Consider the following 26,459-nt stretch of genomic DNA (forward strand, 5'->3'; position numbering starts at 1 on the left):
GTCTGTGTATGCCCAAAAAACCCGAGCATATGATTACAGTAGAAGGAACATGGGGACGGAGGCTGACCAGTAATTTGGTTTGGCTAAATGCTGTCACTGGTCGTTCTTGAAGATTTTTCCTCCCTTCATCATCTGAATCTTCAAGATCCAAGACGCTCGGAAATTTGTTCAAGCTTTAAGAAGTATGGATATGTTACTATGATCCCTAAAAGTGAAAATTTTAGGCCTTTTAGGAGAAGCCAGATTTGATAAGATTCAAAAATATGCCTAATTTGGTTAATTCTAACCAAATCTGCAAATAATAAGTCGCATATAAAACTGCAACAGATCAGCAAATGTGCGAAAACATCAACTTCTGAGTTCAAACAGCCATTAAACTGTTATTTTACTGCGTTGGTCCACTAGACTGAACACAAAATAACAACGAGCAGCAAACCCAGCTGACATGTTGCCTCCTCTCAAGAATGCACTGCATCAAATAAGCTCTGTTTTCTGCAGGTGTGTGTTTTAATGGCAGTGCATGTGGGGTTCCTCTACCACACAGGATCCAGCAAATCGCTGGTGCCAAGTGACTTCAAACACGGCTCATTTATCCAGAGTACAGCAATAACATTCACCTGGTGAAAAGTGACATTTCTGTAGCTGAAATTAAGAGGAATTTGACCCCGGGCATAAAGGTGTCTTTCTATAGAGCGAAGCCTCACATACCACAGCGGAGGGGAGGGAGGAGAGGGAGAAACAGGAGAGGAAGATACCGAGAGAGGAACTGGCAGAAGAGGCAGGGAGAGTGATTAGAAAGAGGTGGATGGAGAGAATAGCAAGATAATTGAAGCGAAGGAAGAGAGAAACAAAGACAGGATGAGTAGATACAGCTGGAAACAACCAGAGGGAGCACCAGCAGTTTAATTCAGGAAGCAGTCAACTATAAATAAGTTTCGACTTTAGAAGCTGAAAATATAGCATCATACTTAATTTGGACACATTTATTAGGTGGAAATTATGTTTAATATTTATGTTCAGAAACTAAAGAAACTCAGCAGCTACCTTCGTACTGCAGACGTGTAACTTACAAGGTTACGAGCTGATAGCGCCTTTTCTAAATCTGCTGCTGCTGACTTGGCTGAAAATGTCTTGTGGTTCTCAACAGAGGCCATTGTGCCAACCCCCTCTACTGGCAGCAGCCGGTACTACAGGAACCTCTTTCACACAGGCAGGTCAGCCCTGAAATCTGCAACATGGATAAAAACACTCACAAATAGCTCTAATGATTTTCTATTAGAGAAAAGGAAATTACTGATTAGTTTATTATTTATAGCCCATATACTGCAACTGCCAAGAAAAATCCCAAATTAAGTCTAATTGTGTAGAATACAAAAATACCACTAAGGTTCAAAGGGATTTATTACAACAAGAAACTATAAATCAACTTTCAAAAATAAGATGTGCAGTAGGTTTAGGTTATGTTGATTAAATTGTCAGAGATGGGGGAAAAGAGATCAAACTTCATATTTGTGTGATTTAATGAGTGGCAGAGGGGATAGAGGCACCACTGTTGGATGAAATTTCTCTGGAAAGACTCCAATCTCAGCTGAGCTGCTTCCTTATAGGTGAGGTTGAGTCAAACAGGTGCTGCTAAGGAGAAACAACAAGGGAGGAGATAAGTGGAGGTGGAGCAGAGTTAGCAGACCACCGATGGTGGAAGTTAATCAGGATAAAAGGTCAGTGCTCCCTCTAGGGGTTAATCGGTGGGATTGCAGTGGTCAGCTGAGGCCCTGGGGTCCTGCTGGACTGAGCAGCGCATCGTTTTTCCTGGACACTCTAGCATCAAAATGAAGGTTTTTATAATGTAGAAAAACCTTCATTTGGTTCTGAAATAACTGAGCTGTAAATTCTTTCATAGTTGTGGTTTTGCTGTATTTTCTATTACGGTAATATTGGATCAGCTAGTATAATACATATGTATAACAAGAGTATTGAGCCCATTAAATTAAAAATAAATTACGAGAAAAAAGTAATAAAATTACAAAAACAAAGTCATTCTGAATTTTCCCTTACAATATTATTTTCATTTTCTTAGTATATCCCTAAGACTCTGGTGTAAATAAGAGTTACAAGTGTGTTTTATCTGAATAATAAGCAAAAAACACTTCATATACAGTATTAAAACTTTTACTCAGACATGATACAACAAACAGAAACAAGATTCAGAATTAATGACTGAACAAAAAAAATATTATTCATATTTTTTTTTCTTCTTTCAATCCCCAAAGCACACAATAGTCAATCAGCTCCATGAGAAAAATGGAGAAAATACAAACAGGACAGAGAACAGACACAAGAGAGAGAAACAGACAAATCAAACAGAAGAGTGACAAATTCAGTTCTGATTTTTTTTTGTTGTTGTCAGTTCTTGCATTTGTTTAATACTTTGTAATAAAGAAACGGTGGAGAGCATAGTCAGAGTAGATGGAGACGAGAAACAAGACAAAAACATCGGGTGAAAGTTTTTAAGATGGAGAGTAAACGATTAAGGAAGATCCTAGATCTACAGGAAAATAGTTTTTTTTCTCTCAATCAATAACTGAACACTTGATTCAAGTTATTTAAGTCCTTGCCCTGTTTTCTCCCTCTGTTTCTGATCAGAGCTTCATAAATCCAAGCCGTAAACACCCTCATCCTCCAGGAGAGCTGCTATGTTCAATCAGTCCTTCCTGTTAGGTTCCTTCACTAGAAACATCGTGGTCGGGGGTTTCTCTCTGTTCCTCTGACAGGCTATAGTTCCCAACAATATTCACAACACCAACCTATCAGAGAAGACCAGGTCCAGGGTTAGTCTCACCCTGTCTAATCGTTCCTTTTTGTATTTCACTCATATATGCGTTGTCAGGTTGTAGGACCCTATAAAAAGCACCAAATGATCAGCTTGAGCACCCAGAGGGGTCCACACCCTGCTCTACGTCTCTGCCCAGGTCCGCCCTCTCCACACAAGCTGCTATTTCCATTCCTATCAGGGCCTCTGTTCAGAAACGCACTACTTAGGCTAACGTTAGCGCACCGTCTTCACTGTGCTGCTCAAGAATCACGATTTACACACACGACAAGGACTTAGTGGCCCTACATTAAAAGATGGCTGCAAACAGCTTGGCAGTGATTGAAAACTGTGAGGGTGGTGAGTTTGAAGGCTGCATAGCACATACTGAACCTCTCTGATTAAACCAGCGCGAGCCTCGGCTCCAGAAGACGTGCAACAACGCCACCCTCGTGTCCAATCAACGCAGTTTCAGTCAGATCATGCCATCCGTTTAAAAAAAAAAGCATTTCATTAAAATCTTTACTCATAAAAACACAAGAAGTTTCAAAATGTAACAAAGATGGCGACAGCAATGCTGCTACACAGCCTAAAAAAGGTGGCAGCATGCGCCTGCCTTGAGTGCACACTTGCAATGACAAACATTTGTGGGCGGGGCGCTGCGGGGCGCTGCGGTGCGATTCGGCGGTCTCACACGCTGATCGCGGATCGTCGCAGCTCTGCCGTCAAGTAACGCAAGCAAAGAGGGACACGCAGCTCTGAATCCTCTTCTCTACACCTTACCGTCAAAGAAAAAGCTTCACGTCCTCAAGCAGTCCAACAACCAGAGGTTTAAGCTGCAAGTCTACTTATTCCCAAGCGAAGTCGAAGCGGGTGAGTGAAAATGTTAGGTTCTAGCTACGGCAGCTGAGATGGGGCAAAACGACTCCAGGAGGCCGGGTTGTTGTAATAAAGCTTCAGGTCAACATACTGGCGAAAAAATTCAAATATTCTTCCAACAACCCGGTATTTCACTCAACACCGCTCAGCACGCCACAGCCAAAGTTACAGTTTCTGCCAGTTAAAACATGTAGCTGCAGATTAATGAACAAATGCATAAAAACATGGACACGCATTGTTTTATAAACGCTCAACCACCAGCTCTGCTAAAGAGTTTTCCTGCTCAGCAAAGCTGGAAGTAACTCAGCTTAAGAACCTGCACTGAGTCTGTAGCTTTTATCACTGTATGATTATAATCACTCAAAGCTAAGCTCTCAGCTAGATAACAAAAATACAGAAAGCAAAACAAACACGTCGTATGGAGGGATGAGAAATGTAAATTACTCCTAATTAATATGTAACAGACAGAAACATAATACAGAATAACTGTTTAATCATCTGAGTAATTTTAATAGTTTGCCTTCAGCTGTTTTCATCCCTGGTTACGAACGCTGTGCAGTAGCAGAAGGCTCAAACATTCGAGAGAGGAAGCTCCAAACGGAAAAGTTTCAAACGGTCAGAGGAGAGAACTCATGCAAGCAGGTTTCCAACAGTCAGCTTCACCACTGAGGTACAAGGAGAGGAGAAATAAAGAGACGCTCGTTTTGGGTTCCTCGGGTTCTGTCCTCGGTACGACTGTTTCTAATCTAGATCCCAGATCTAAAAGCTCAGCAGCTACAGAATCAGTCTCACTCAAAACCTGCATCAGCTCATATTCTCACACCACTAAAGCACTGATTCTATACTACACAGTAAAAAAGGCTGGCAGACACCAGAAGGTCACCTAAATCATAAGTTCACCTTCATCTCGCTTTCCTTTTGCCAACAGTCCGAGTCAGCAACGTTGCATAAAAAGCTGACTTTTTCCGCAAATAATAGAAACGCTACTAATTTGACCAAACGTATGCGGAGATGGAAGGAGACTGAAACAAGGCTAAAGTTACGCCAACTTTCTCCCATGATTTTAATAAATCACCTGTCTCACAGGTCAGCCGCAGCGTCACACCGACGTGGGGGCCGAACCCCCTCTCTGAGGAACACCATCTGCTGGGCTGGACGCTCACAGCGTCTCCAGATGGAAAAACCCTGCTGCTTCCTACGCTTGTCTCTAAAACCAGGTCCGACTCTGACGGGCAGAGCCAAACTCTACTAGAACGTAGCTGGAAATCATTTTCCACAACTTAAAATCTACAACAAAGCCGATGGAGATCAGAATGAATCTAACAGAGCGGGAGGATGGTTGATTTGTCTGTGTTCTTGCATACTGTATTTGCATTGATGTGAATGTGCAGGTCTTTAAAAGACCATAGATGATTTAGCACCTGGAAGAAGACAGCTGTACCTCTTCACTAGAATGACACAGCAAAATGTTCTCATTTCTATTAAATGTTGGCTAAGGAGGCGGCTAAATATACTTTAGAATATCAACACTTTTTTTATTTAAATACATGACTGCCAGAGAAGGAAGTAAATCTGTGTTTCCCAGTATTTCTCACATTCAAGGGTGTGTGGAGGGTTTTCTTCTAAACACTTTTAGCTGCATTTGACTTTTTCACCGATTCGGTTCTTCACAAATTTCAATCACAGTAGACGTCAAGAGCTAATGTCAACAAAAAAGATTAAAATAAAGAGTCCAGCCAATCAGTTACTGGGAACGACAGGAATAAACTGGCAGAAGCTGGTGCAAAAAAGCAGCAATGAGGTGTGGTTTTGGCCCTGGTCAGTTTCATGTTTCGTGATTTCAAGAGATAAAAACGTGATGTTTCATAAACAGCAAAAAATAGAGCTTTAAATTTCTTGAAGCCACGTATTTCACAAGTGTGAGCAGGTCATTGTTTCTGCATGACTTCTCTGTTTGTTTTTTGGTATTATTTACAGCTATGGTACAAAAAGATTCAAGCCAACACGCAGCAAAACGTCCAAATCCACCGGTAATAGGTGCAGGATTTCCATTATACTATCGAGCAGGAAGGGATTTCATTATTGCAACACAACTCAAGAGATCCTATGTAATTCATTCACTGTTTGTGTGCCACATTTAAACCGTTGGTTCTTCCAGGATCTGCAGACGCGCCGCAGTCGATATCACCCATCAGGTGAGATTAAATCAACTTTTTCCACTGTCACATCATTTCAGCTTCTGCTATCATTTTCCAACTCTACTGATGCTTCGTTGTAAAGATTTCAGCACCTTGTTTCCACAAAAGAACAGAGTAGAGTGGAGTCACGTCAATTCAATTCAAACATCCTAAGTGTGCAGACCAAGGTCACTTCAACAGTCAAACTTCAGACACATTTATTTCCTCACTGACTTGCTGACCAGAAGGCCACACACTCAGATACAAGCTGTCCAAAATGATTACTTTCAGAGCACAGAGGATGATTTCCTCTTTTGTGGCCACTGGATAAAATCTATGCTGGTCGTTAGGAGAGACTCTCATCATGATTGCTGGACAAAATGTTGAACCACAAGACTGCTTCACTAATATCTGCACCGAAACTCAGCAATCATTCACCAGGTTAAACATATCAGTATGCAATAATGAGAAAACCCTACACTTAGTACCTTCAAGTTCATCTTAGGTGTTTGGGAAGAGATGGTCATTTTTAGGGAACAGGAACATTTACACAGTTACAACTGACAAAAGTGCATAAATGACCACCAGAGAAGAGAAGAGAAGAGAAGAGAAGAAAAGAGAAGAAAAGAGGGGACTGGTTCAGGGAACAGAAGATAAAAGAGAAAACAATACTTTTATCTTTGCGTGAAGCTTTACTTCCTGTAGGCTTCAAGCGTCTTAAAATGCCAAACATCTGGCGGAGTAGAGATAAAATCTCAACTTAAAAATGAAAGAAGCAAATTATTCAAGTCATTCTTCTTTTCTTACAAAGCCCGCTGTGCGCATCAGGGTTGGAGGGGCTTCGCTTGTTAAACAAAGCACACCCAGCCCCCTTTTCCTGGATTTCAATGCCTTAAAAAGCGCTCATTTCATGAGTACAGTACTTCAAAATGGAAACTCAAACAAGTTTCAGCATGACTATTTAAAAAAAAAAAACAATATTTCTATGTTTACCCGATTGAATAAAATCGCTTTGATGATGTGTTTGCAAGTCCTTAAAAGGAGGTTTTGTTTTGATGCTGGACAGTTGATTCAAATGCTTTGCACCTGATCTTCAGCTAAAATCATACAAATAACTAATCAGCTAGTTATGAATATAAGAGCCAGAGGCGCAGCAAGCAGCAACTGTAAGTAACCAAAGTGAAAAGAAAAGGAAACCACCAGTTATGGAGAAGCAAAATCCCACTGTGAGATGAAGATGAGAAAACTAACGTCTAATTTAAATTAAGACATTTTTTCTTGTACGTGTGGGATCATTTCTTGAGTCGACACTCCTGTAGAAGAAAACTGAGGATGGGAAACAATAGTGAAAATCCATGCGCGCGCGTGTGTGTGTGTGTGTGAGCATTAGCAATTATTAACTTCAAGCTCTTTCTGTGTATTTGTTAGATTTGTTTTCAGTTCAGGTATCCAGTTTTGGAGAACTGCAGGCGTGACTGTATGTCCGTGAACACATAATGAAGCGTATGGTGATGGGAAACGTGTGTGTGTGTGTTTGGGTGTAAGAGCTGGCGGGTGCTGCAGTTTAGCGAGGCCCAGCAGGGGGAGCCAGCGAGCAGACGCTGGAGGCCGTGTTGGTAATCCTGGTGTGTCGGATCCTGACCGGTCTGAACGCGGCTCCCTTAAGTCAGCTGGTGAGGCGCCTCTAGCATCTCCATCAGAAAGGTGTCAATGGGCGTGTCACCGATCAGTTTAAAGAAGAACAGATGCTCCAGGCACTTCAGACCGATGGAGCGCAGTGCTGGGAGTCGGAGGAGGAGCTTGGCAAACCTGGATGGAGAGCAAATGGGTTAATGAAAAATCAGATACTCGGAAAACTGAATTTACTGAACAATGAATAACCGTAAAAATGTCCTGTTTGTCTAAAAATGTTTAAAGTTTTACTGCACCTGCCCTGCTGGTCAGGGTATTTCTGTTTGCAGTACGCTTCAAGAGACGCATAAACTCTCTCTCGCAGAAGCTCCACCTCGCTGGAGTTGGACAAACCCTTGGCATCTTTCAACAAGAAAGGAAAAATATACAATCAGTACAAAGTATTTAATCCATTTTAGATGCCTGTCAATGTAAAGTAACCTGAATATCTGCCTTGGACTGTTTTGATGAGGTTTTTGAAATAGCAACAGTCTTTACCTGGGTTAAAGAGAATGATAGCTCGAAGGCAGCCCAGTTCTGTCTTGTCCATCTGCATATCTCTCATTTTGCTTACAAGCTCTGTCAGAACCCTGAAGAGAAAAGAGATATGCAGTAGGACGATTCATACAGGAGGGATGCCACAATGGTGGAATTCATTAAGAGAGCAGAAGTAGAGGAGAGAATGAAAGAAAAAGAGCAGAATATTAAAAAAAGAGACAGGGAGGAAATGACTTCTAAGAAAAACAGACTCCATAGGCCCACATGGTTATTCATAACTGCTTCTCAATGGGTATCACATTAGGTATGGCATGGCTGAACTGCTGGTTCTGCACAAGAACATAAAGGAGGGGGAAAAAAAGTTTTAAACCAGAGTGGCAAACCTAACGGCTGACTGAGAGCTGGTCTGTTTAAATAGAGATCTACTAGAAAATGTGTGAAGTTTGATAGTGTAGACGTTAAAAGATGAAACTGACCACAACTGCTGAGGAAACAGTAGCACAAATCCATTATAAATACATACCTATTCAGATTTAGCAAATTTTATTTTAACTCAAGTTTTTTATCCAAAGATCAACATTTTTAACTGCAGCTGGTTTTTCTACAGTTTGAGCTTTCAGCACTTCTGTTTGTTATTATGTTGATTGGTAATATCTAAATACACATGTTATTTTTAACTCTTTATAAGCATAGAAACTCAAATGAAACCTTTTGCTTTTCTACTCACAATTTGCTTTGTGTTTTTCTTATGTGGATATTTAACTTCGGCTAATAAGTCAATTTAGGAATCTGGGTATTTTCTACTCCTGACATCTGAATCCATAAAAACCAAGATGTTCAAAAACATGCCTGAATCACCTGACTTGTCTTCGTAACATTTCAACACGATCTTGTTTATCAGCATATATAAACAAAATAAAGTTAGCATGCTTGTGAGAAACGTAAGAATTTATTAACAGCATCTCACGGAAATATAACCTGTAATAAAAATACAAAGAAACCATCACAAAGGATTCAGAAAAACAAAGTCATGCAAATTAGGTTCTGCTTACTTACTGATGGATCATCTAAGATCCAGATGGAGGTTTACTGTTTAATGTGTTTTCACAGGCATCACCCAACCACAGTAACCAGTACAACACCATATGAGTGGTTTGTATTCACTCTGACAGTGTAGATTAATTTGGTTTGAAAGTTAGTGGATATAAAAGAAGGACAGAGGAGTTTTTTCAGAACATATGAAAAACACATGCTACTGATGTGATGAAATGGGTGTGTCCAATCACAGGTGGTGTTTACTGACGCAGGCCAACACCATTTCCATAAACCTCCACGGTAAAGTAGCGTAAATACAAGAACTGAGGACTGGTGGAATATCATTTTCATCCAAACACAAATCTTCTGACTCCACTACTGTGTTGGAAACAACAGCTTAAAAAATCCAATTCACTCATTTTCGTTTTGCTGTTTTTGTCTCAGAAAGCATCTGATGTCAAAGGTGATGGGCAGAACATTCCTCTAATGTTCAAATGCAATAAAAGCCACAAAAAGAAAAAAAGTCAAGCTAGCTATATGACAAGGCTGAGCCATTTTCAGTAGTTTCTGTTCAGATTTTTATGTTGTACCAAGGAATCGTAAAACTTGCTACGATCTAGAAAGAGCTTTAAAGCCTCAGCTTCTCTGTTTATTTTCACATCGAGTCAAAGAGGAGGGGTTCAAGAGAAGTGTTTGTGTAGTGGCGTAATTACCTGTCAAATAGGGCCCCAACCTCAGCATTGTTCGCCCTGTGTATTCAATCACAATGTGTTATTACAATGTCATTACACAGATGGTCATTACAGTATTGTGCCTGTGTGCTGAGCTCTTCACCTCTACATGTAGTCCATGCTTAGACATGACTTCACCACTTTAAAACTGAACTCATTTGAAATCTACTGTCTGGCTTTTCTACTATGTTGGACCTAAACCAGAAAACTGTTTGGGGTCAAATGGTTGATAAAATAATTAAAAAGTAAACATAAGAAAATCGGGATGTTCATATATCTTTTAGTAAGGAGCAGGAGATTATGATAAATATCATATTTCAAATCAACAATACCAGAAAATTACAGATGAATCCACTGACTAGTGAAAATGTTTCAAATGTTTCCACTGTCGCTGATTTGCTTAAGAATAAATTAAAATGTTTAATATGATGTAGCTCTGTGCTTTATTATAAATTAGTAAGAAAGAAAATAATTTTTGACATTAATTTAATTGTACTTCTTTCTTTCTTTTATTGCATTTAATAGTGTGTCATCAGGCATTAAATGGGCTTTAATTACTTTAATAACAATTCACAGATATAACGCTTTGACACATCCTGGGTGTGTTTACAAAACGTCAAATGACTCAAAGTAGCGTTTTGTTTATAATATGGTGGATCAGACTTGAGAGAGTAGATGATGATAACACTGGTCTTCAGATCAAATGTCTAAATAAAACTTTAGATGTATCTCTGTTCCAACAGACCTGAATCACATGACTAACTCGCTGCAGACGTTATGAATGCAGAGTTAAAAGTTAACATCAAATCGATAAATGCATAATTAATTCAATCTACCATAACAAATAGAAAATAATCTATCTGCAGGAGGAGATCTGAGCTTTGAGGTAATTATCAGCAGGAAATGAATGAGTTGCAGTGAACCAGATTTACATAAAACCATTAAAATCTACAGCAAAGCTAACTATAATTAAAGAATGAGTGTAATTGACAGTGGATTAACACGTTGTGATCAGACTTTAATTTTTTTTAGGAAGTTCGGACATCTGCAGCAATACATTTCAATCAAGGCAGATAAGAATCTATTACATGGATGGAAGCAGGTAACAGATAAAAGCTTCTTAAGACTTTAAATGAGACAGCCGTACTTTACCTAAGCCTTGCTTTATAGCTGTATTTATCATAAAATTACCTACTGTATATATACGTTTTTATCACATTAGAAAATGTCTTCAAATTAAGATAAAATACCAAAAACAAAAAAACTTAAAAACACACACATGCTTTATAACATTCACAATAACAGGATGCACGCTTAACATCAAAATTAAATCATTTTAAGGAAACTGCTATGAAATCTTCATTTGTTAGTATTTTTCTATTTTTCCATTCTCCAGCCATCATTATAGGATTAATACATTCTACAGTCGGTGCTACGCCACTAACTCAGGGTGGGTGTGCATGCATGTTCATGGGTAAGCATTAACCACCAGCCTCCCTCGCCTTGCATGCACTAAAGTCGGACAGCCAGAACAAAAACAAAAATAATAAAATAAAACCAAGCAGAATCTTTCAGCCAATGCAGAACACAGCAGTTGCAGCCAACCAAAGATGAGAAGATACTATCCTAACAACTTAGCCCAGTCAATAATTAATAACCTAAATTAGCATTAAACACTAAACAAGAGTATAAAACCATTCAGACAAATGATTGTTAAATTACAAGGTTAAATTAAATTAAATTTTACCTTGTAAAAAATTTAATACAATTAAAATTTATCTCTTAGTATGGGATAACAATATTGTGAATAAAAATATACTTATGCCAAATCCCTCCAGTTAGCAGTGTTTTTTATATATATATCTGCAGAATCATGAGGAAAACTTTTAAATGTGGCATATTTTTTTCTTCTATACATGCACATGTAAATTACCTGTCAAATATGGCTCCGACCCCTGCGCTGTGGGCGCTGTTCCTGTGGACGTGGAGGCCAGTGGCCAGCAAAATGCCGTCCTTCACCGAGATGGAGCGATGGGAGAAGGACGCAATCAGCAGCTCATTCCAGCCTGTTGGAGAGGCGGCGGCTCAGTGTCTGAACTGGGTCTTAAAGACTCCTTTACTTTCTAGTCATTTCTAGAGCTGTTTAACCCTAATAATGCATAGCTATGTCTTATTTTTAAACAAAGTAGCTTAATCGTTTAAGGTTAAAAGCAGCAAAGTCTTATGAAATGCTTTAAATTCTACAATTTAGTTTATTATAGTTGATAATAAACAAAACAATCTTGGCTTTCTAGTAGGTTTGCCAGAAAGAATTTATCTTTTTGGAATTTATGAATTATTTGCAAGTATATTAATAATGTTTTAATATGTCCAGATGGCCTTCAAAGATTCTTAAAAATAAACACCAAACACCAAATAAACACCCATTTCTCTGGTCTCCATGAAGGCAGGTTGCTGTTTTCACTTAGCAACAGTGTTTGTGAGCACAGGTTGGTGATTTTATGAAAATGATTTTACACAAAAAGAGGAAATAAAATCTGTGACATCTGCAGGTTGGTCTTCTAAATAAAGTCTGAACTGGAGACGTTTCATCCACACTCAAAGAGATTCAGAGAGTGAAATAACAATGTGCCTTTTTAGTGACTGCATGGAAAAGACTTTAAAGTTCAACCACTGTTAAATAAATTTGTTTGAAAATGATTATTTAGTTTATCAGGATGCTTTTGTATTGGATTTACACGATTCATCCTCTTATATGATACAAGAACAAACAAAAACCACCAACGCAGTGTCAGGAAGCAACATATGAAACATGTTGCATTTAAAAAAAACTAATAAATGGTTCATAACACATCAGGTTTATCAACATTTTGGATAATAAGTACCAGCTCCAAATCCCACCATGTGAGTTTAACTCTTCATCTAGATGAAGAATTAAATTAGCTTTAATGATTTCTTATACGTTTTATAATAATTGTGTTGCAGCTTCCTTTGTTTTATACTGGCTGTTTGCACTGATTGTATTTGCTATTAACAAAATTCGTGTAGTTATGTCATTTAAACCATTGTTTGGTTTTATCATGACAGATTACATTTTGTCCAGGGGCAACAGATGGAAAACAGCCTTCTTGCTGATTCTGGTGCATTTAGAGAAATTTTAATCAATGTGCTGGCCCGGCCATGTAAATTGTTATATTTTAAGACCAGGACACAGGTTTAAGCTACAGAGGATAAAATCCTCATAATATCAAGTTATGACACCACAGTAGTGGCTAAAACTAACCTGCGCGCAGCAGGATGACCTGGTCATCCAGAGGAAGCTCAGAGAAGTGAGGGATCCTCTTGGCCCACTCCACCAGAGTGAAGAGCTGCTTGTCTGCTGCCTGACAGATGTTGGTAACCGGATCGTTGGGCTGAAGCGCATAGAGACGGAGAATTAGAGGCGATTTATTTTAATACTCACAGGAACATTCTCCTAGGAATATTTAATTAGACTTGAAATTAATATTGTTTAAATATCTTTAAACTTTAAAATTAATTCAGGATTTAGTTTCTACCATGGTAGTTACTCACAGAGCTGCCGCCTGAACTTCCATCTGCATGAAGCTCCGTCTTCTGCTCTACAGCCATCTCAGCTTCCAAAATCTTCTCCACCGGCATTTCCTCGTTCACTGCGCTGGTCGACTCCACCTCGCCTTCGCGCTCCTTGTTTCTCTGCCGCTCCTCCTGGACAGCTGCAGGTCGAGGGATCGGAGCGGGAAAGGAGGAGCACGGGATCAACAATATTGGAGAAAAGGGTGAGAAAAGTAGAGAAAGTGTGATGAGGATGAGGAGAATAGGCGAATGAAGGTAGGACAGAAAACATGAAGGACATAAAAGATTAATGAAAGCAGCAGAAAGAAGGGCATCGGTTTCAAAGATGGACAAAATGTGTGAATGAGAAGAAGAAAAAATGAAGAACAGCATCAGAAAAAGAAGCAGAAAGAAAAGCAGAGAAATGAAAGAGAGATCAGGATGAAAACATGCAAAAGTCAGTCAAACATTAAACATTTCTGTTCTTTTACTTTTCTGTATTTTGGGAGCATATTAATTCAAACAACCCACTGTAACTGCAGCGGAGACAATTAAACATCAAAATCATGAATTATTTGGTTGCAAAATAATGAAAATATTGTCCAAGAAAAAACATTAAACACAACTGAACATGTGACTCCTGAACATGAGTTTATATTTACAATCAAGGAATTGCTCCGCTTCACCAATGTCCTCCTCATTATGTCACATAACAGCCAAATAACTTCAGTATCAATAAATCCATCACACAAAAATATGAAATTTAATCAGGTCAGTCAATTATTACTATTCCATAATAAACATTTTCATAGAAATCAGTAATAACCGTTTAAACCAGCTGTTCACAACTTTTACCACTGACAAAAATATTGGTAGTTTATCTTATTTAATCCCTAAAATAGTCCAAATATTTGAATCCTCCAAAACATAATGATGTAAATTATTTATTGTGAATATACTACTGGATGATAAAATTACCTGAAATCTGTTCATTTGGCCTCATTAACCTAAAAGTAGTTCATGGTTTGAATTTCCTCAGTGCAACAATTATTCTTATATACATACTCAGTAAAAATGGCAATAAAACATTAATTTAATTTAATTTAACTTATGACTGTTGTTGATGCAGAAACACGCTAATTAAATTAATATTCTTATCCTCCAGACTCTCCCTGTTGCTGCCAATATAAAATTTTCAATCTTTTTCCTCCAGTTTATAAATATGTTTGATTTAGGACGTTGCATCTGCTCGTTAGTCTCAGGGTAAATCCCAACTTACGTCCCCAAGAAATGCTGTTTCAATAAAAATGTTCCTTAAACAGTGATTACAAGAAGTTTTATGTATTATTGAAAACAATTAATACTCCATGAAAACCCTTGGATTAGATCAGTTAAATGTCTGAAAGTAATATTTGATATTGATTAATGTGATAAGTTTTTATTGCGAAACAGCAATCCTTTGCTCCCCTGAGCTCTCTAGCGCCACCCAGGCTGGAAATCGCAGCCTTAACACTTCCAATAGGAGAAAAAAAACAACATCACTTTATTTACTGTTGGAAACAATCAAGTTAAACGTCCTCTACTCAGGCAAGCGCTTTAAAAAAACGATTTGCTTTCACAACAATCTGCTCTCATCAACTTGGGAAATAGAGAGAGAAAATTAAATGTTGTGCAACTAAACCACAAACGAAGAAAATGAGAGCCAAATAGAAGAAAAAAGTGCAGGAAATTAAACATTTATACTTCCTGCCCCACAAGCATCAAAGTCTCATTTAGCCTCTGAACAAATGTGGAACGGCTCTGTGGTTGACGGCAGGAAATATGCCCTAATTGTGCAGCAATCAGATGGGAGGAGAATAGCTTTTTAAAGAATGGGGATGATTAAAGAAGAGTTTGTATATTTGGCTGTGCGTCCACAAAGGGTGAAAACACCAATGGAAGTCATTCAAGGCTTGCTCTGGTCTGCCTCAGAGGCCTGGCATTAAGCTACGGAAAAATATTTTAAATGAGGTCCTTCTAAGCGACAGCAAGCGTAAAATGCCTCTATGCCTTGATCGCTCATACAGACAGCCACACCCCCCTCCCTCTCTCTTCTCCTTACATCTGTCGTTCATCTTGGCCACTACAGAAGGAGGGAGGGGGGGAGAGAGAACGAGAAGAGGAAACACAAAAGAGGAAGAGAGGGGGCAAGGGGTTAGTGTTTATAGGACTCATCACCCCACATCCCCCTCTCGTTCTTCCCATCCTCTACTGTAAACACGTCACCCCCCCCTCCCTTCAGATTATCATCGACTCTGTTCATCTCGCTGCTCATTCAGCAGGCAAATAGACGTCACCTCATTTGTCCAGTTAGATGCACTAAAACGGACACCGAATATCCAAGCCCGAACAGAAAAAAAAAGTTACAGATTATGTAAGCGATGCCTGGGTCGTTCTAAACTGCCAGATTATTTTGTAATCTGTAAGAATTGAGAGCAGCACTGTAGAGACAGACCAGTCAGTGTTTTCCACAAACTGACCAGAGATTACACCGAACCATTCAAAAGTTATTCAGCTGCTGTGGCTGCAAGGACAATTACAGCAGAAATGCTGTTTCTCTAAACTGTGATAGTCTCTAGTCTTTCAGTAGCACAGAATGAGATAAAGATGAATTATAATCTGATCTGATACATTTTATTTTTAAATAACTGCAACAGCGGGAGGGCTATTTTAGATCAAATTATTGTAATTTTAAAACATACAGAGAAAAAAAATTTGAATTATAAATAATAACTGTGAGAAAAATGATATGGAAAGATCTGCATTCCTGACAGAGACGATACTAAACATTGACCAGGTCTGTCAGGGATGGAAATAAAAAAGAACCTATACTTTCAATATTGATGCAATATTAGGCTATTATGGCCACACACTGTGTCACAAGTTTTATCACAAAGAGGCTGGACAGCAACAGAGTTAGCCAAGACACTTCTTGTTTCAGGCAGAATAAAATGTTTTAAATGGCAAAAAGGTGATAAATTAACAACCAAATTGTTTCAATACTAAAACCAAAAGGCACCAGACAAAAGAAATCTTTTCCAAAAAAAAAAAGAAATGTTATAACATGTTTTCTTAATAATTTGAAGCCCTAATTGTTTTTATTAGTATCACATATTGTCAAATATGACAACTAATGAGGAGAAAAAGTTGAGTAAAATATCCAAGAACCTCCTACAGAGACCAGCAGCCTTGAATGTTAACTCTGTACATTTTCACTTTACGTTGCTAAAGTATCATTAATTTAGGTCAAATAAAGCTACACGAAATATCGAATGGTACCCGAGTGTGAAATCCTAGCATAACACCAAGATAATAAAAACACACCAGCAATCTGATTGGTTCTTAAACTTTAAGAGAGCTGCGATCAGACGACCTCAGGTGGACTGGCTTATGAAAGGCCCTGGAATGATTTGCAGGGAAAACCCGAATGATGCTGTAAATCATTCAGTCTGTTCCACATCTGAATGTTTATGGTTCACTTTGAAAATTTAAATAGTGAAATAGACTCACTAACAAGTAATTCCACAGTAAGAGTTTTATATAGAACAGAGTCTTTAATTTAAGCAGAATGGTTATGTGCTATACTTATTCAAAGAGCTAGTCAGGGCTGTTCAAGTTTAACTGCTGCAGTTTTAGGTTTTTCTGTTTGCACAACTTATCTGATGTATTCAAAAAATGAGCGTTAGTGTTTGTTACTCCAAAACCGACCAGTCAGCAGCTTCCTGACTCTCCTCACGCCAAAGATTATTTACTTTGGTTTTAGTTAAAAATATTGAACTAAATAAGATAAAAAAAAAAATCACTTTTGGTTTCGATCAACAGTAAAATAATTTCAGGACAGAAAAAACTTTGCCTGTGTTAAAGGCTGAAGATTTTAAAGGGTTTTTGGGTGGAAGACATTCACAGAATGTGTTCTTCTATTGAACTGCAAGTTAAAGAAAAACAAACCAAAAAAAACTGAAGAGGATCTGAAAGAACATTCCAACCCAGAGTGTTTAAGAGAGAGAGATTGATCTCTTTGAAATCTGCCCCTTTCTGTTGCTTTTTTTCTTATGAAACAGAATGTCTATCTTTGGAATAAATGGAAGTCTCTGGATCTTTTTGATGCTTTCTCACCTTCTCTCTTCATTCCCATCGCCAGGCATTTCTGATAGCGGCAGTACTGGCAGCGGTTCCTCTGTCTTTTATCAACTGTGCAGTCTTTATTGTCCCGACAGGTGTAGGTTAGGTCTTTTCGCACTGTTCTCTTGAAGAAGCCCTTACAGCCCTCGCAGCTGTAGACGCCATAGTGCTTACCTGAAAGCAAACGGTGAAGTAGAGAGAGAAAGTCAGTCAAACAACTCCAAATTTCTTAAATGTTCCAAACACGTTTCACTAAAACAGTGGAGCTGAAGAGGCACACAGACCAGAGGATCTGTCTCCACAGATGGAACAAAGGCGTTTCTGGGAAAGCATCGGCCCTGGGCTGTGGGAAGACAGCTGCTTCAAGCCAAGAGGAGGTTTCACATCATCGGAGCTGCTCACTGCATGGAGCCCTGACATGGTCACTGTTGAGTTGATCTAGCAGAACAGACAAAAAAACAAAAGAAAAACTGAATTTGTTAAAAAGAAGCAATCCTTCACCTATTCTTACACCCATTTAAAACCTTGCATATCTCATTTTGTCCCAACCTATTTTCATATCATACAGTAAAACAAAGTCAGATCATGAACATTCATCTAACCAAAACAACAAAAGTAGCAAATAGGCGTATTAACTAGGCCCCAAATAAAAGCAATGTTTACATATTTTCCTTCTTTCAAAGTTTCTCCATCCCTTTAGGTTCCACCTCTGTGATGTCACTCTAAAAACCTGACAAACAATAAGAAAAGGTTAAACCTAAAATATAGGTGTCATATATCTGTTTCAAGATAAATTTAGAAGGGAAAAAATAAATTAGTAATAATTTAATGGGTGTGAAATCAATACTGAAAAAAGGGAATGGTAAACACACAGAAATATAACTGTCAAAAATTGTTCAAAAATCCAATTTTGCATATTTTGGAATGTCTTAAAGATTTTCATTAGATTAGTGGACATACATTTTTTTTCTTGACAGCCTAGCTTACCTGGGGGCTGCTAATTGGGCCATATCCCACTGACGGTGTGCCAGGTAGGCAGGGTGAGTCCAGTGATGAGCTAATAACAGAAAATGGTGAACCAATGCTACTGATGGGGCTGTTGACCCCTGTGGTGGTGATGGGTGGCAGTGAAGTCATGGAAGCTGCAGAGGGAACCAGTGGCGGGGAGCGCTGGCCCGAGGGAGGGGAAGACACAGACGAACTGTCTGGACTGCGAGAATCTGGCGAGAAAAAATAACAGAGAGAGAATGTAAAAGAGTTTCATGCAGATGTGCAGCGTAAAAAGACAACAGTAACCTGTTGTCAGCTGAACGGCTTTTAAACAAAATGCACAGTGTGGAAAATCACTGAGGGTTTAACTGTTTTATTTTGATATCAAATCATGAACTGAAGCTTTAAAGTATAAGGAAAAACATTTCTTTATTCAACTGATTTGGACTAAAGAAGTCATCCTTCAGAGGATTTACTGAAGTCTATAAATTACACCGTTTTAGATAAAAACTGCAAAACAGCATTTAAGATGAAACTGACACATCAATTTTCCATGCAATTCTGAAACAAACATGCATTTATTAAACATCAGACAAAAAATGTAACAGCACATGGCAACATTATAATTACTTGGCAACTGTTGGGATTAGAGTGGACAACAAAAATCAACATTTAACAAAATGTTTCATTTCAACAAATTTAATTTATTTGTTTTTTGTTTTATTTTACACAGCCAGAGGTCAGACTGACTTTGGATGCTGTGTTAAAGAAAATGTCTGTTTTTTTAGGTCAGTTTTCTACAAACACTGACAGACTTGACAATGACAAATTCAACCACTGTGTTTGTTATGATCACTTCAAAAAGTTGACACCATCATCTGACGCTGTCTAGACTGCACTGTCACTGCTTTAACTATCTAGCTACCATGTCACTGTCACTGTCATATGCTGGTTTTCGCCTCATCTGTTTATTTTAGATAAGGCAGATCAGCTGACGAGACCAGTCCTTATAACACTGCTCTCACTCACAAACAAGTAAAACACTCTCAAATAAATGTTATTTATTTCTCAAACTGAAATAAATAACATTTGTAAGCTGACTATTATGGTTTTATCATTTTACTCATAATACACCAATAAAGATTCACAGCTCTTAGATATGTTAGATGACAGTTAATAAACTCTAAAATTAACACTGCTATAAAACAACTCCTCTTAAAGAAATAAAACCTAATATTTTTAAAAAATATATCTTTGGACCCAAACATAGAGAGTTTGGTATGTTACTTACATTGTAACATTTAGGCAAACGAAATAACCTCATGAGACAAATTTTATTGCTAAAAATAAAACATGTTACAACCTGCTTTGCTATTTTAGGACGATAATTTGGAGAAGTGAGCAAGTGTTGCCAGGGTGTCTTATTATAACCACGGATTTATTAATGCTGATTTTATTACATGTGCTAATATGTATGCAAGCATAAACATTTAATAATTAATACAAATAGTGTTTCTTGTGAACAAACCACTAGAAATAAATAGATCTGTGTCGTTTTGTTGCTCACCTCTGCTGTCTCCCATGATGGTGGTTGGGGCGCAGGGGCTGCTTGGCAGCGTCAAGCCGGCGTTCTTTCGTCTCTAACAGCCCGCTGTCAAACTCGAGACCGCGGACTGAGGCCCGGGCCGGAGTTGGTTTGGGAAACCAAAAACGGGTCTGAAATTCCAACACAAGGAAGAGCAAGAAATAAAAATAAGCATATGAGGCCGATATCCCAGTGACTGCAATCAAAAAATAAAACAGTTGCGCAAATGGTTGCGATTACTTAATCTGCTGCTGCCAGAAGACATAAAAGCGAATCTGTTGATTTTTTTCCCTGGTCATTTTGTGTAACGTTACAGTTTGGCTTTGAAAAGCAGCCAGCTGCTCAGCTGGTGCCAAGAACGTTCTGTCCGGATATATTACAGGGTTGTAATAGTTCAATATTAATCCAACAGCGTGTTACTGACATAACACATTGTGCGTTTATCGCAGTGATTAAAACATCTCACGGCAACATAGCCCAGACGGAGCCCTGACAGATGGCAACAAACCACTGCTGTTCTAAGACAGCTAGTTGGTAGGGCTCGTAAACTAGCCAAGCTAACGTCACAAGAAAACTTAAAATATCAGACTGTGCCGTACAAGTAACTTGTTTTACTTATTTTTCAATGTGAAATCAAACGCAAAGCACTCGGCACACAGTTTAAAGAAAGTTCATATTTCTTGTCACGTTTAGAAACCATATATTAGAGTCTGTTTTAAGTTGGCAAGGTAAGCTAGCTATGTTTAGCCACCTACCCCAGCAAGCTAACTAGATAGCTAAAGTAGATCGGAGGAAAACAGGACAGACAAGAACAAACCGGATTATCCCTGGCAGTCCCGCCTCTGTCTCATTCTCTCATATATATACTAGCTGAATTATTTAAATGCATATTTATAGCAAATAAAAACGTATTACTGACGGTTTAACGGCGCAGCTTCTTCGCATGAAAAGATGTGGCGACTAGGCCCCGTGTGTGTCTATCTCTCCCCCCACTTTGCCTCGCAGTCAGCCCTCCCTCCCTGCCTCCCCCTGCGCCGATGAAAACATGATGATGGTGGAGGATTTGGCTTAGTGCTCCGTTACAGATGAACATTGGCCCCGAAAAATCACTGCAACAGCAACAGAGAACCCTGGTTTCGGAGAGTGGTCATGATGCGCCTCACGTCTCTGAGAGAGGGAGACACATCCAGTGCAAGAGGTCAGGAGGTCAAGACAAGTTCAGCTTTGCATTTCAGTAGCTCCAAAGGTTATTGTCGGACATCGGTGAGTTCATCAGTTTCGTTATTGCTTGAACCAGTGTGTACTCTTATGCAATACTCAGAGTTTTATTGCACCAATATTCCTCATAATCACTGCTGAGTAAACACATAAATGACCTGATTTAATCCATACTGGTTACTTTTGTTTGGAGTCTAATATTTAAATATTAATTAAAAAAAATAAATAAACAAACGTATTTAATTTGACCAAATAGTAACCAAAACAGATCAACACAGCATCTCTACTTAAAAACCTGAAAAACTATAAATTGCACTGTTTTGCTGAATATTTGTATGTGCTATTAGTCATAAGGAGCTGCAATAACAACACTGAATGATAGTTTTGCTACAAAAATGACTGCACTGTTTATTGTGTAATTAACATTATGTGGGACCAAATAAAACCACGTTTACGTACATTTGTATTGTATTTTTCTCTTTTCCATTAGCTCAACAACATGTGTTTAGAGTCTTCACTTTCTGCTTTTAAGTTAGATTTTTTGGGTTTTTATAGGGCTTGCAGCTATTCTCTTTGGAACAAGTTTTGCACTGGATATTTCCTCATCTAAGTGCAAATAATGGCCTATTTTTTTCAAACATATACCAAACAAATTAACTGTATATAGAAGAGCATATAAGACAAGTCTGTTTTTTGTGTAATTTCATTTAAAAGTGGGCATTTTGAAAATATGACACTAATATAGAATTCATGCAAATAAAGTTTTTAAAATAAAAATGAAAAAATTAATTAATAATTTATTAATCTTATTTAATAAGATTTATTCATTAAAAAAATCTCTCACAAAATAAATGCTTATGTCAAGCAGTTAAGTTCATTATTAAATCAAATTTTGTATTTATTTACTTCTTCTCCTTCTGTTAATACACATGTCTAATAACACAGCTCACGTCTTTTCTTGGACGTGTTTTTCTTCATAACTTTTTTGTTCTTTTGCAGGATATTCCTATTCTTGATGAAAATTGGTTTCTTTCAATAGAGATTTGAAATACATTATCACCCCCAAGTGGCCTGACATGGTACTACAATTACATAAAACGGACAAGCTTACAGTTCCTGGGATAAATAAAGTCTAAACGCAATTTTATTTTATTTAGTAAACTTACTGCAATTCCGGCGATACAGTAGTGGACTTACTTGTTCCCCCTAATTTCATAAAGAAATATGAAGGAAGTGCTTGGAATCCTATAAAGCTTAATGCAAAACTTTATTTTTGGGAAAAATAATTGTGGATAAATTTATGCCATAACACTATAAGAAATGTTTAACTTCCTTCTCAGAATTTATTACACCATGTTTTTAACAGATAAGCAAACCCAATTACTAGACCTTTTGCAGATGTATGCTAGATGTTGGTCTCAGGTACTTTTTAAAGGCTTTAAATTCAGATACATAAATAATGCCATTATTCTTTGTCATTCTCCTCCATAAAGTCAGAAAAAGGTTTAACAGTTTTTATTTTTTTTAAGTCAACAGAGATAGACAGAGAGCAAAAACCCAGAACAAATCTTGACATGTTGTTTTTAATCACTTTATTTTGAAAACATGTAATAGTACAAAAGTATCAGATTTTAAAACAAAGTACATAAAATAATATTTTAAAGCAAATAAAAGCTACTGAAGTCCAAATTCAAGGACAAAGACTAACTTTATCTTCATGTTTTACATTGTTTTGAATTTTAATAATTATCATATTAGCTTTACACATTTATTCAGGGTTTAACAGAAGATGGCATTTTTACATCTATGCTAGACTAAAATGTTTCTGTGTGTTACATTTCCATATTACTATGGAAATGTAACATCCTTTTGTGTTGATGCTTCTTAAGCTTTTTGTATTCAGTCACATCTAGAACAAGGAAAACCTTAAAACATTGTGATTTCACTGATGAAAGTAATCAGTTACACCTTTTAATATTATCTAGAAATCAACCTGCAGTTTCAAAAACTGAACCCAAACCTGGTCATTTGTTGCATTTCAAACAAACACTAATTAATGCTGAAGATGTCTCTATCTAAATATGTGCATGTGTGCCTCACGCATGTGTGTGTCGGTGCTGCGTTAGGGATTAGCCCCAGTGTGTGTCCACTAGTGATTAGCCTGGTCAGTGGGCCTGTTGTGCATTCACTCAGGACATTAGCATATTAATGCAGCCTCGCTCTTGATCTCCCTCTGCCCTCTAACTCTCCCGCTCTGTCCCTCTCTCGCATTTTCTCTTTCTCTATACATATTTCCCAGACTGCAATGTTGCTTCCTGCAGCTTCAATCTATAAATCTCACCAATTTACACTCCTTGTGCTGTGAAGCAGCACACAATCTGGCCACACAAACTTCAAGGTTCCTGCTCTTCTTTTTCCCTCCAAAAATCTGCCTCTCCCCCCACTCTTTCTGCACCACATTCAAATCCTTCACTTGCTCTCATTTTCCCTTTTCTTTCTCCAGGTCTGCCTCCCCCCTGAACTTTGTCAAACACAGGAAAACACACACAGAAGCAAATTCACAGGAGCAAACACAGAGAGGGTGAGTCCGCACACACTCACACACACAGAACCCCAATCCCCATTCATTCTCCTTTTCTGTCACTTTACCTTTTCCAGTGCAAATTTAGCAAGACCTGCTTTAGACTTCAGTGCTGAAGTGAAGTGTGAGCCGGACACATTCAACTATTCAGCTTCTTGCTGCACCTCAGACAGACTTTAACCTTGTTTCCAACATGGGGAGTCTCCTGGTCTGCAGAGCAAGATGAGTAGGAACAATTAGACATGCCACCTGTGGGAAAGAAGCAATTAAAGTGAGCAGATATTCAATTAATTGGAGTTAATTTTCACTCTCAACTGATGCAAGCTGGAATTCATCTTTTGTAATGAGAAACATTAATGCTTTCTAAAGACTTTTCATTTTGGAAAAAAATATGAGCTTAGCATAGATACAAAGGTGATGTTTAAGTTGGATTACATTTAGGCAAATCAGGTGACTTCCTCTTCACTTGCTGTACTTGTTGCCAGGAAATATTGTTAGCTTTTCTCAACATAAGTGCAATATTCTATTAAAACTAAGTTTAAGAAACTTTGATGAAAAGCTTCTAGAGCATCAAATCTTAAAATTGCATCGGTCTTATTAAGAAAACCTTCAGGATGTCTTGCAAAAATGTCAGATGGGTTTCTTGAAGGCTTTAGATTTACATAAACTCACACTCTCTGCCTCGTTCAATAGCACTCTCCCTCTATCTGTTTGTCTTTCTGCGCCTCACTTTTCCACCCACAGAGCCGCTGAGTTTGATTCCATCCATGGCGGTCTGTCCCTCGCTGATGTTCGGAGGTCAGGGGCGTGATGTCCATCCACAACTCCTGGTTTCACAAAGGCAGACGCAAGAATTGCGTTTGGACAATCAACTCCAGACCTCCACGTCTCCTTTGGTCATTAGAGGACTCACATTCCTGAAGAGGCAGGTGCATCGCCTGGTTGTGTGGCAGTTGGTGCAGAGCTGATTTAGTGATTTAAGTTTCAAGCCACCAAGGCCTGGGAGAGGATCCAAAATATCAGTTTGTCCACTTGCTGAGAAGAAAGGTTCAAGCAGTGTTTGTCCGTGGCCCTCACCCACAATCAGCGATTGTGGGTGAAAAAAAAGAAAGACCTGAAAAAAGAAATAACCAAGAATAAGCCTGAGAAAGAGAAAGGGAAAAAGCGCTAACTCATGCTTGTATTCTGAGCCGGTGACACCATGATAAACGAAGGGGTCACCACCCGGGGGCAGGCCCGTCCTAAAGGAGCCAGCGCTGTGACCTTGCACAAAAGAAGGAGTGGGTCCCCCCCAACGGTCACACGGATCAAAGAGGACAAAAGCCTGAGATGATAACTCAGCACAGCAGTTGTGCACCTGATTATCAAGCACATAAGCAACAGGGATAGAAAATTTCCCCAACTTAGCTCAAGTGAGGGTGGAGTAACGGGATGCTTGAGAATTAAAAAGTAAAACCATGACTCGCTCTAATCTGATTTGCCGAATGCAACATTTTCTCTTTATCTGCTTCGCTCTGTTAGGCGTTCTCTCTTTCTGTGGGACTCCGTCTTTATCCAAATGATGTGGTCTTTGGTGAGGCCTGGCCTATTCATCCAAACCCCATGTGCTGTGTGCCCACCATTGAGGTGCAGAGTAGCATGGTCACAAAGGATGGCAGCAACTCAGCGAGCTTGTTCCTTAAAGTTTTAAGCCTGTGTTCAGAATAAAGTTTGCAGTTAGAGCCAGAAAATATTTCACTTTGTTGAAAAAAAAAATAAATTCAAAGTGGAATCTCTTAAATTCCACTTTCTTAAGTCCTGGTATGTTTCAGCATTGTAATAGTAAGTTTACAACATTTCAATTATCTTTTCCTAATGAAGTCCATAAAGTCTAATGGTTAAAAGTTTTTTTTAACAGTTGCAAGTGCCTTACAGTAAAGTTCACCTTTACCTATGCATTAACAGAAATAATTTGTTTTGCATTCTGAACAATTTTCATAAACACTTTGCTCTATTTTTCTAACCTCCTTCCTTACAGCAAGTACTGATCCTGCTGGAATGAAAAAGGCCTGAAAGCCTAAACTTTTCTGCCTCACACTTGTCTGCAGGCACTGATGATGCTCGGTGCCCTGTTTAAAAGTGACAAAAAGATGTATTACCTAAAGGAAAGGAGGCTTGTAGTGCCAGGTATTAAGACCCTGTGGGACATAAAATCTGGATCAAGAATTTCTGCAAAAAGCCCGCCATAAAGTCCCTCTCAACCACCGATCATTCATCCTTACATGTGCGACCGACATCCTCTCTTCTACTCCATCCTCCCTCCGTTCTGGGTCGAATTTTAGCTGCATCGCTGTCGACGTCTGACCGCACTTGTCCTACTTCTCCATCTTTCACTCTCTCTGCTTTTGCCTCTTCTGATCCTGCATCCTTCTCCCTCTCCTTCTTCAACCCTTTCTGTCGGGCCCACCCTCCGCCTTTACATTTCCTCTTGGTTTCCCCGCCCTCTTTCGCCTCTCTCTCCCTCTTCTTTCACTCATTCCTTGTCTCTCGCTCTCTCTCTACCCTCATTTCA

The 26,459-nt window shown here is 38.6% G+C and overlaps 1 protein-coding gene and 2 long non-coding RNA genes across 6 annotated transcripts; 1 reads left to right on the top strand and 2 right to left on the bottom strand.

The window, feature by feature from the left end:
* Positions 1 to 2,153: 2,153 nt before the first annotated feature.
* rxrba (retinoid x receptor, beta a) lies at positions 2,154 to 21,354 on the bottom strand. 4 transcript variants are annotated; one of them, XM_015057586.1, is made up of 13 exons: positions 21,029 to 21,354; positions 20,092 to 20,240; positions 18,522 to 18,754; positions 17,819 to 17,972; positions 17,529 to 17,708; positions 15,475 to 15,495; positions 13,374 to 13,534; positions 13,084 to 13,213; positions 11,734 to 11,866; positions 9,783 to 9,818; positions 8,035 to 8,126; positions 7,794 to 7,899; positions 2,154 to 7,674 (listed from the first exon to the last, which is right to left on the bottom strand). In XM_015057586.1, exons 2-13 carry the CDS (start codon positions 20,105 to 20,107, stop codon positions 7,527 to 7,529), a joined length of 1,410 nt encoding a protein of 469 aa, XP_014913072.1. In that variant the 5' UTR covers positions 20,108 to 20,240; positions 21,029 to 21,354; the 3' UTR covers positions 2,154 to 7,526. The 4 variants fall into 4 exon arrangements, with proteins under 4 accessions (XP_014913072.1, XP_014913074.1, XP_014913073.1 ...); XM_015057588.1 differs by lacking the exon at positions 9,783 to 9,818; XM_015057587.1 differs by lacking the exon at positions 15,475 to 15,495 and having other exon boundaries at positions 21,029 to 21,353.
* A 2,390-nt stretch (positions 21,355 to 23,744) lies between these two features.
* Positions 23,745 to 26,038, bottom strand: LOC106962924 (uncharacterized). Its single transcript, XR_001428076.1, has 2 exons — positions 24,822 to 26,038; positions 23,745 to 24,735 (listed from the first exon to the last, which is right to left on the bottom strand). It is a non-coding gene; the product is annotated as an uncharacterized LOC106962924 (long non-coding RNA).
* LOC106962923 (uncharacterized) lies at positions 23,826 to 25,369 on the top strand. Its single transcript, XR_001428075.1, has 2 exons — positions 23,826 to 23,908; positions 24,653 to 25,369. It is a non-coding gene; the product is annotated as an uncharacterized LOC106962923 (long non-coding RNA).
* Positions 26,039 to 26,459: the final 421 nt, after the last annotated feature.

Source organism: Poecilia latipinna, unplaced genomic scaffold (genome assembly GCF_001443285.1).
Source record: "Poecilia latipinna isolate Pla-1442-1.1 unplaced genomic scaffold, P_latipinna-1.0 Scaffold1473, whole genome shotgun sequence".
Classification (NCBI taxonomy): Eukaryota; Metazoa; Chordata; class Actinopteri; order Cyprinodontiformes; family Poeciliidae; genus Poecilia; species Poecilia latipinna.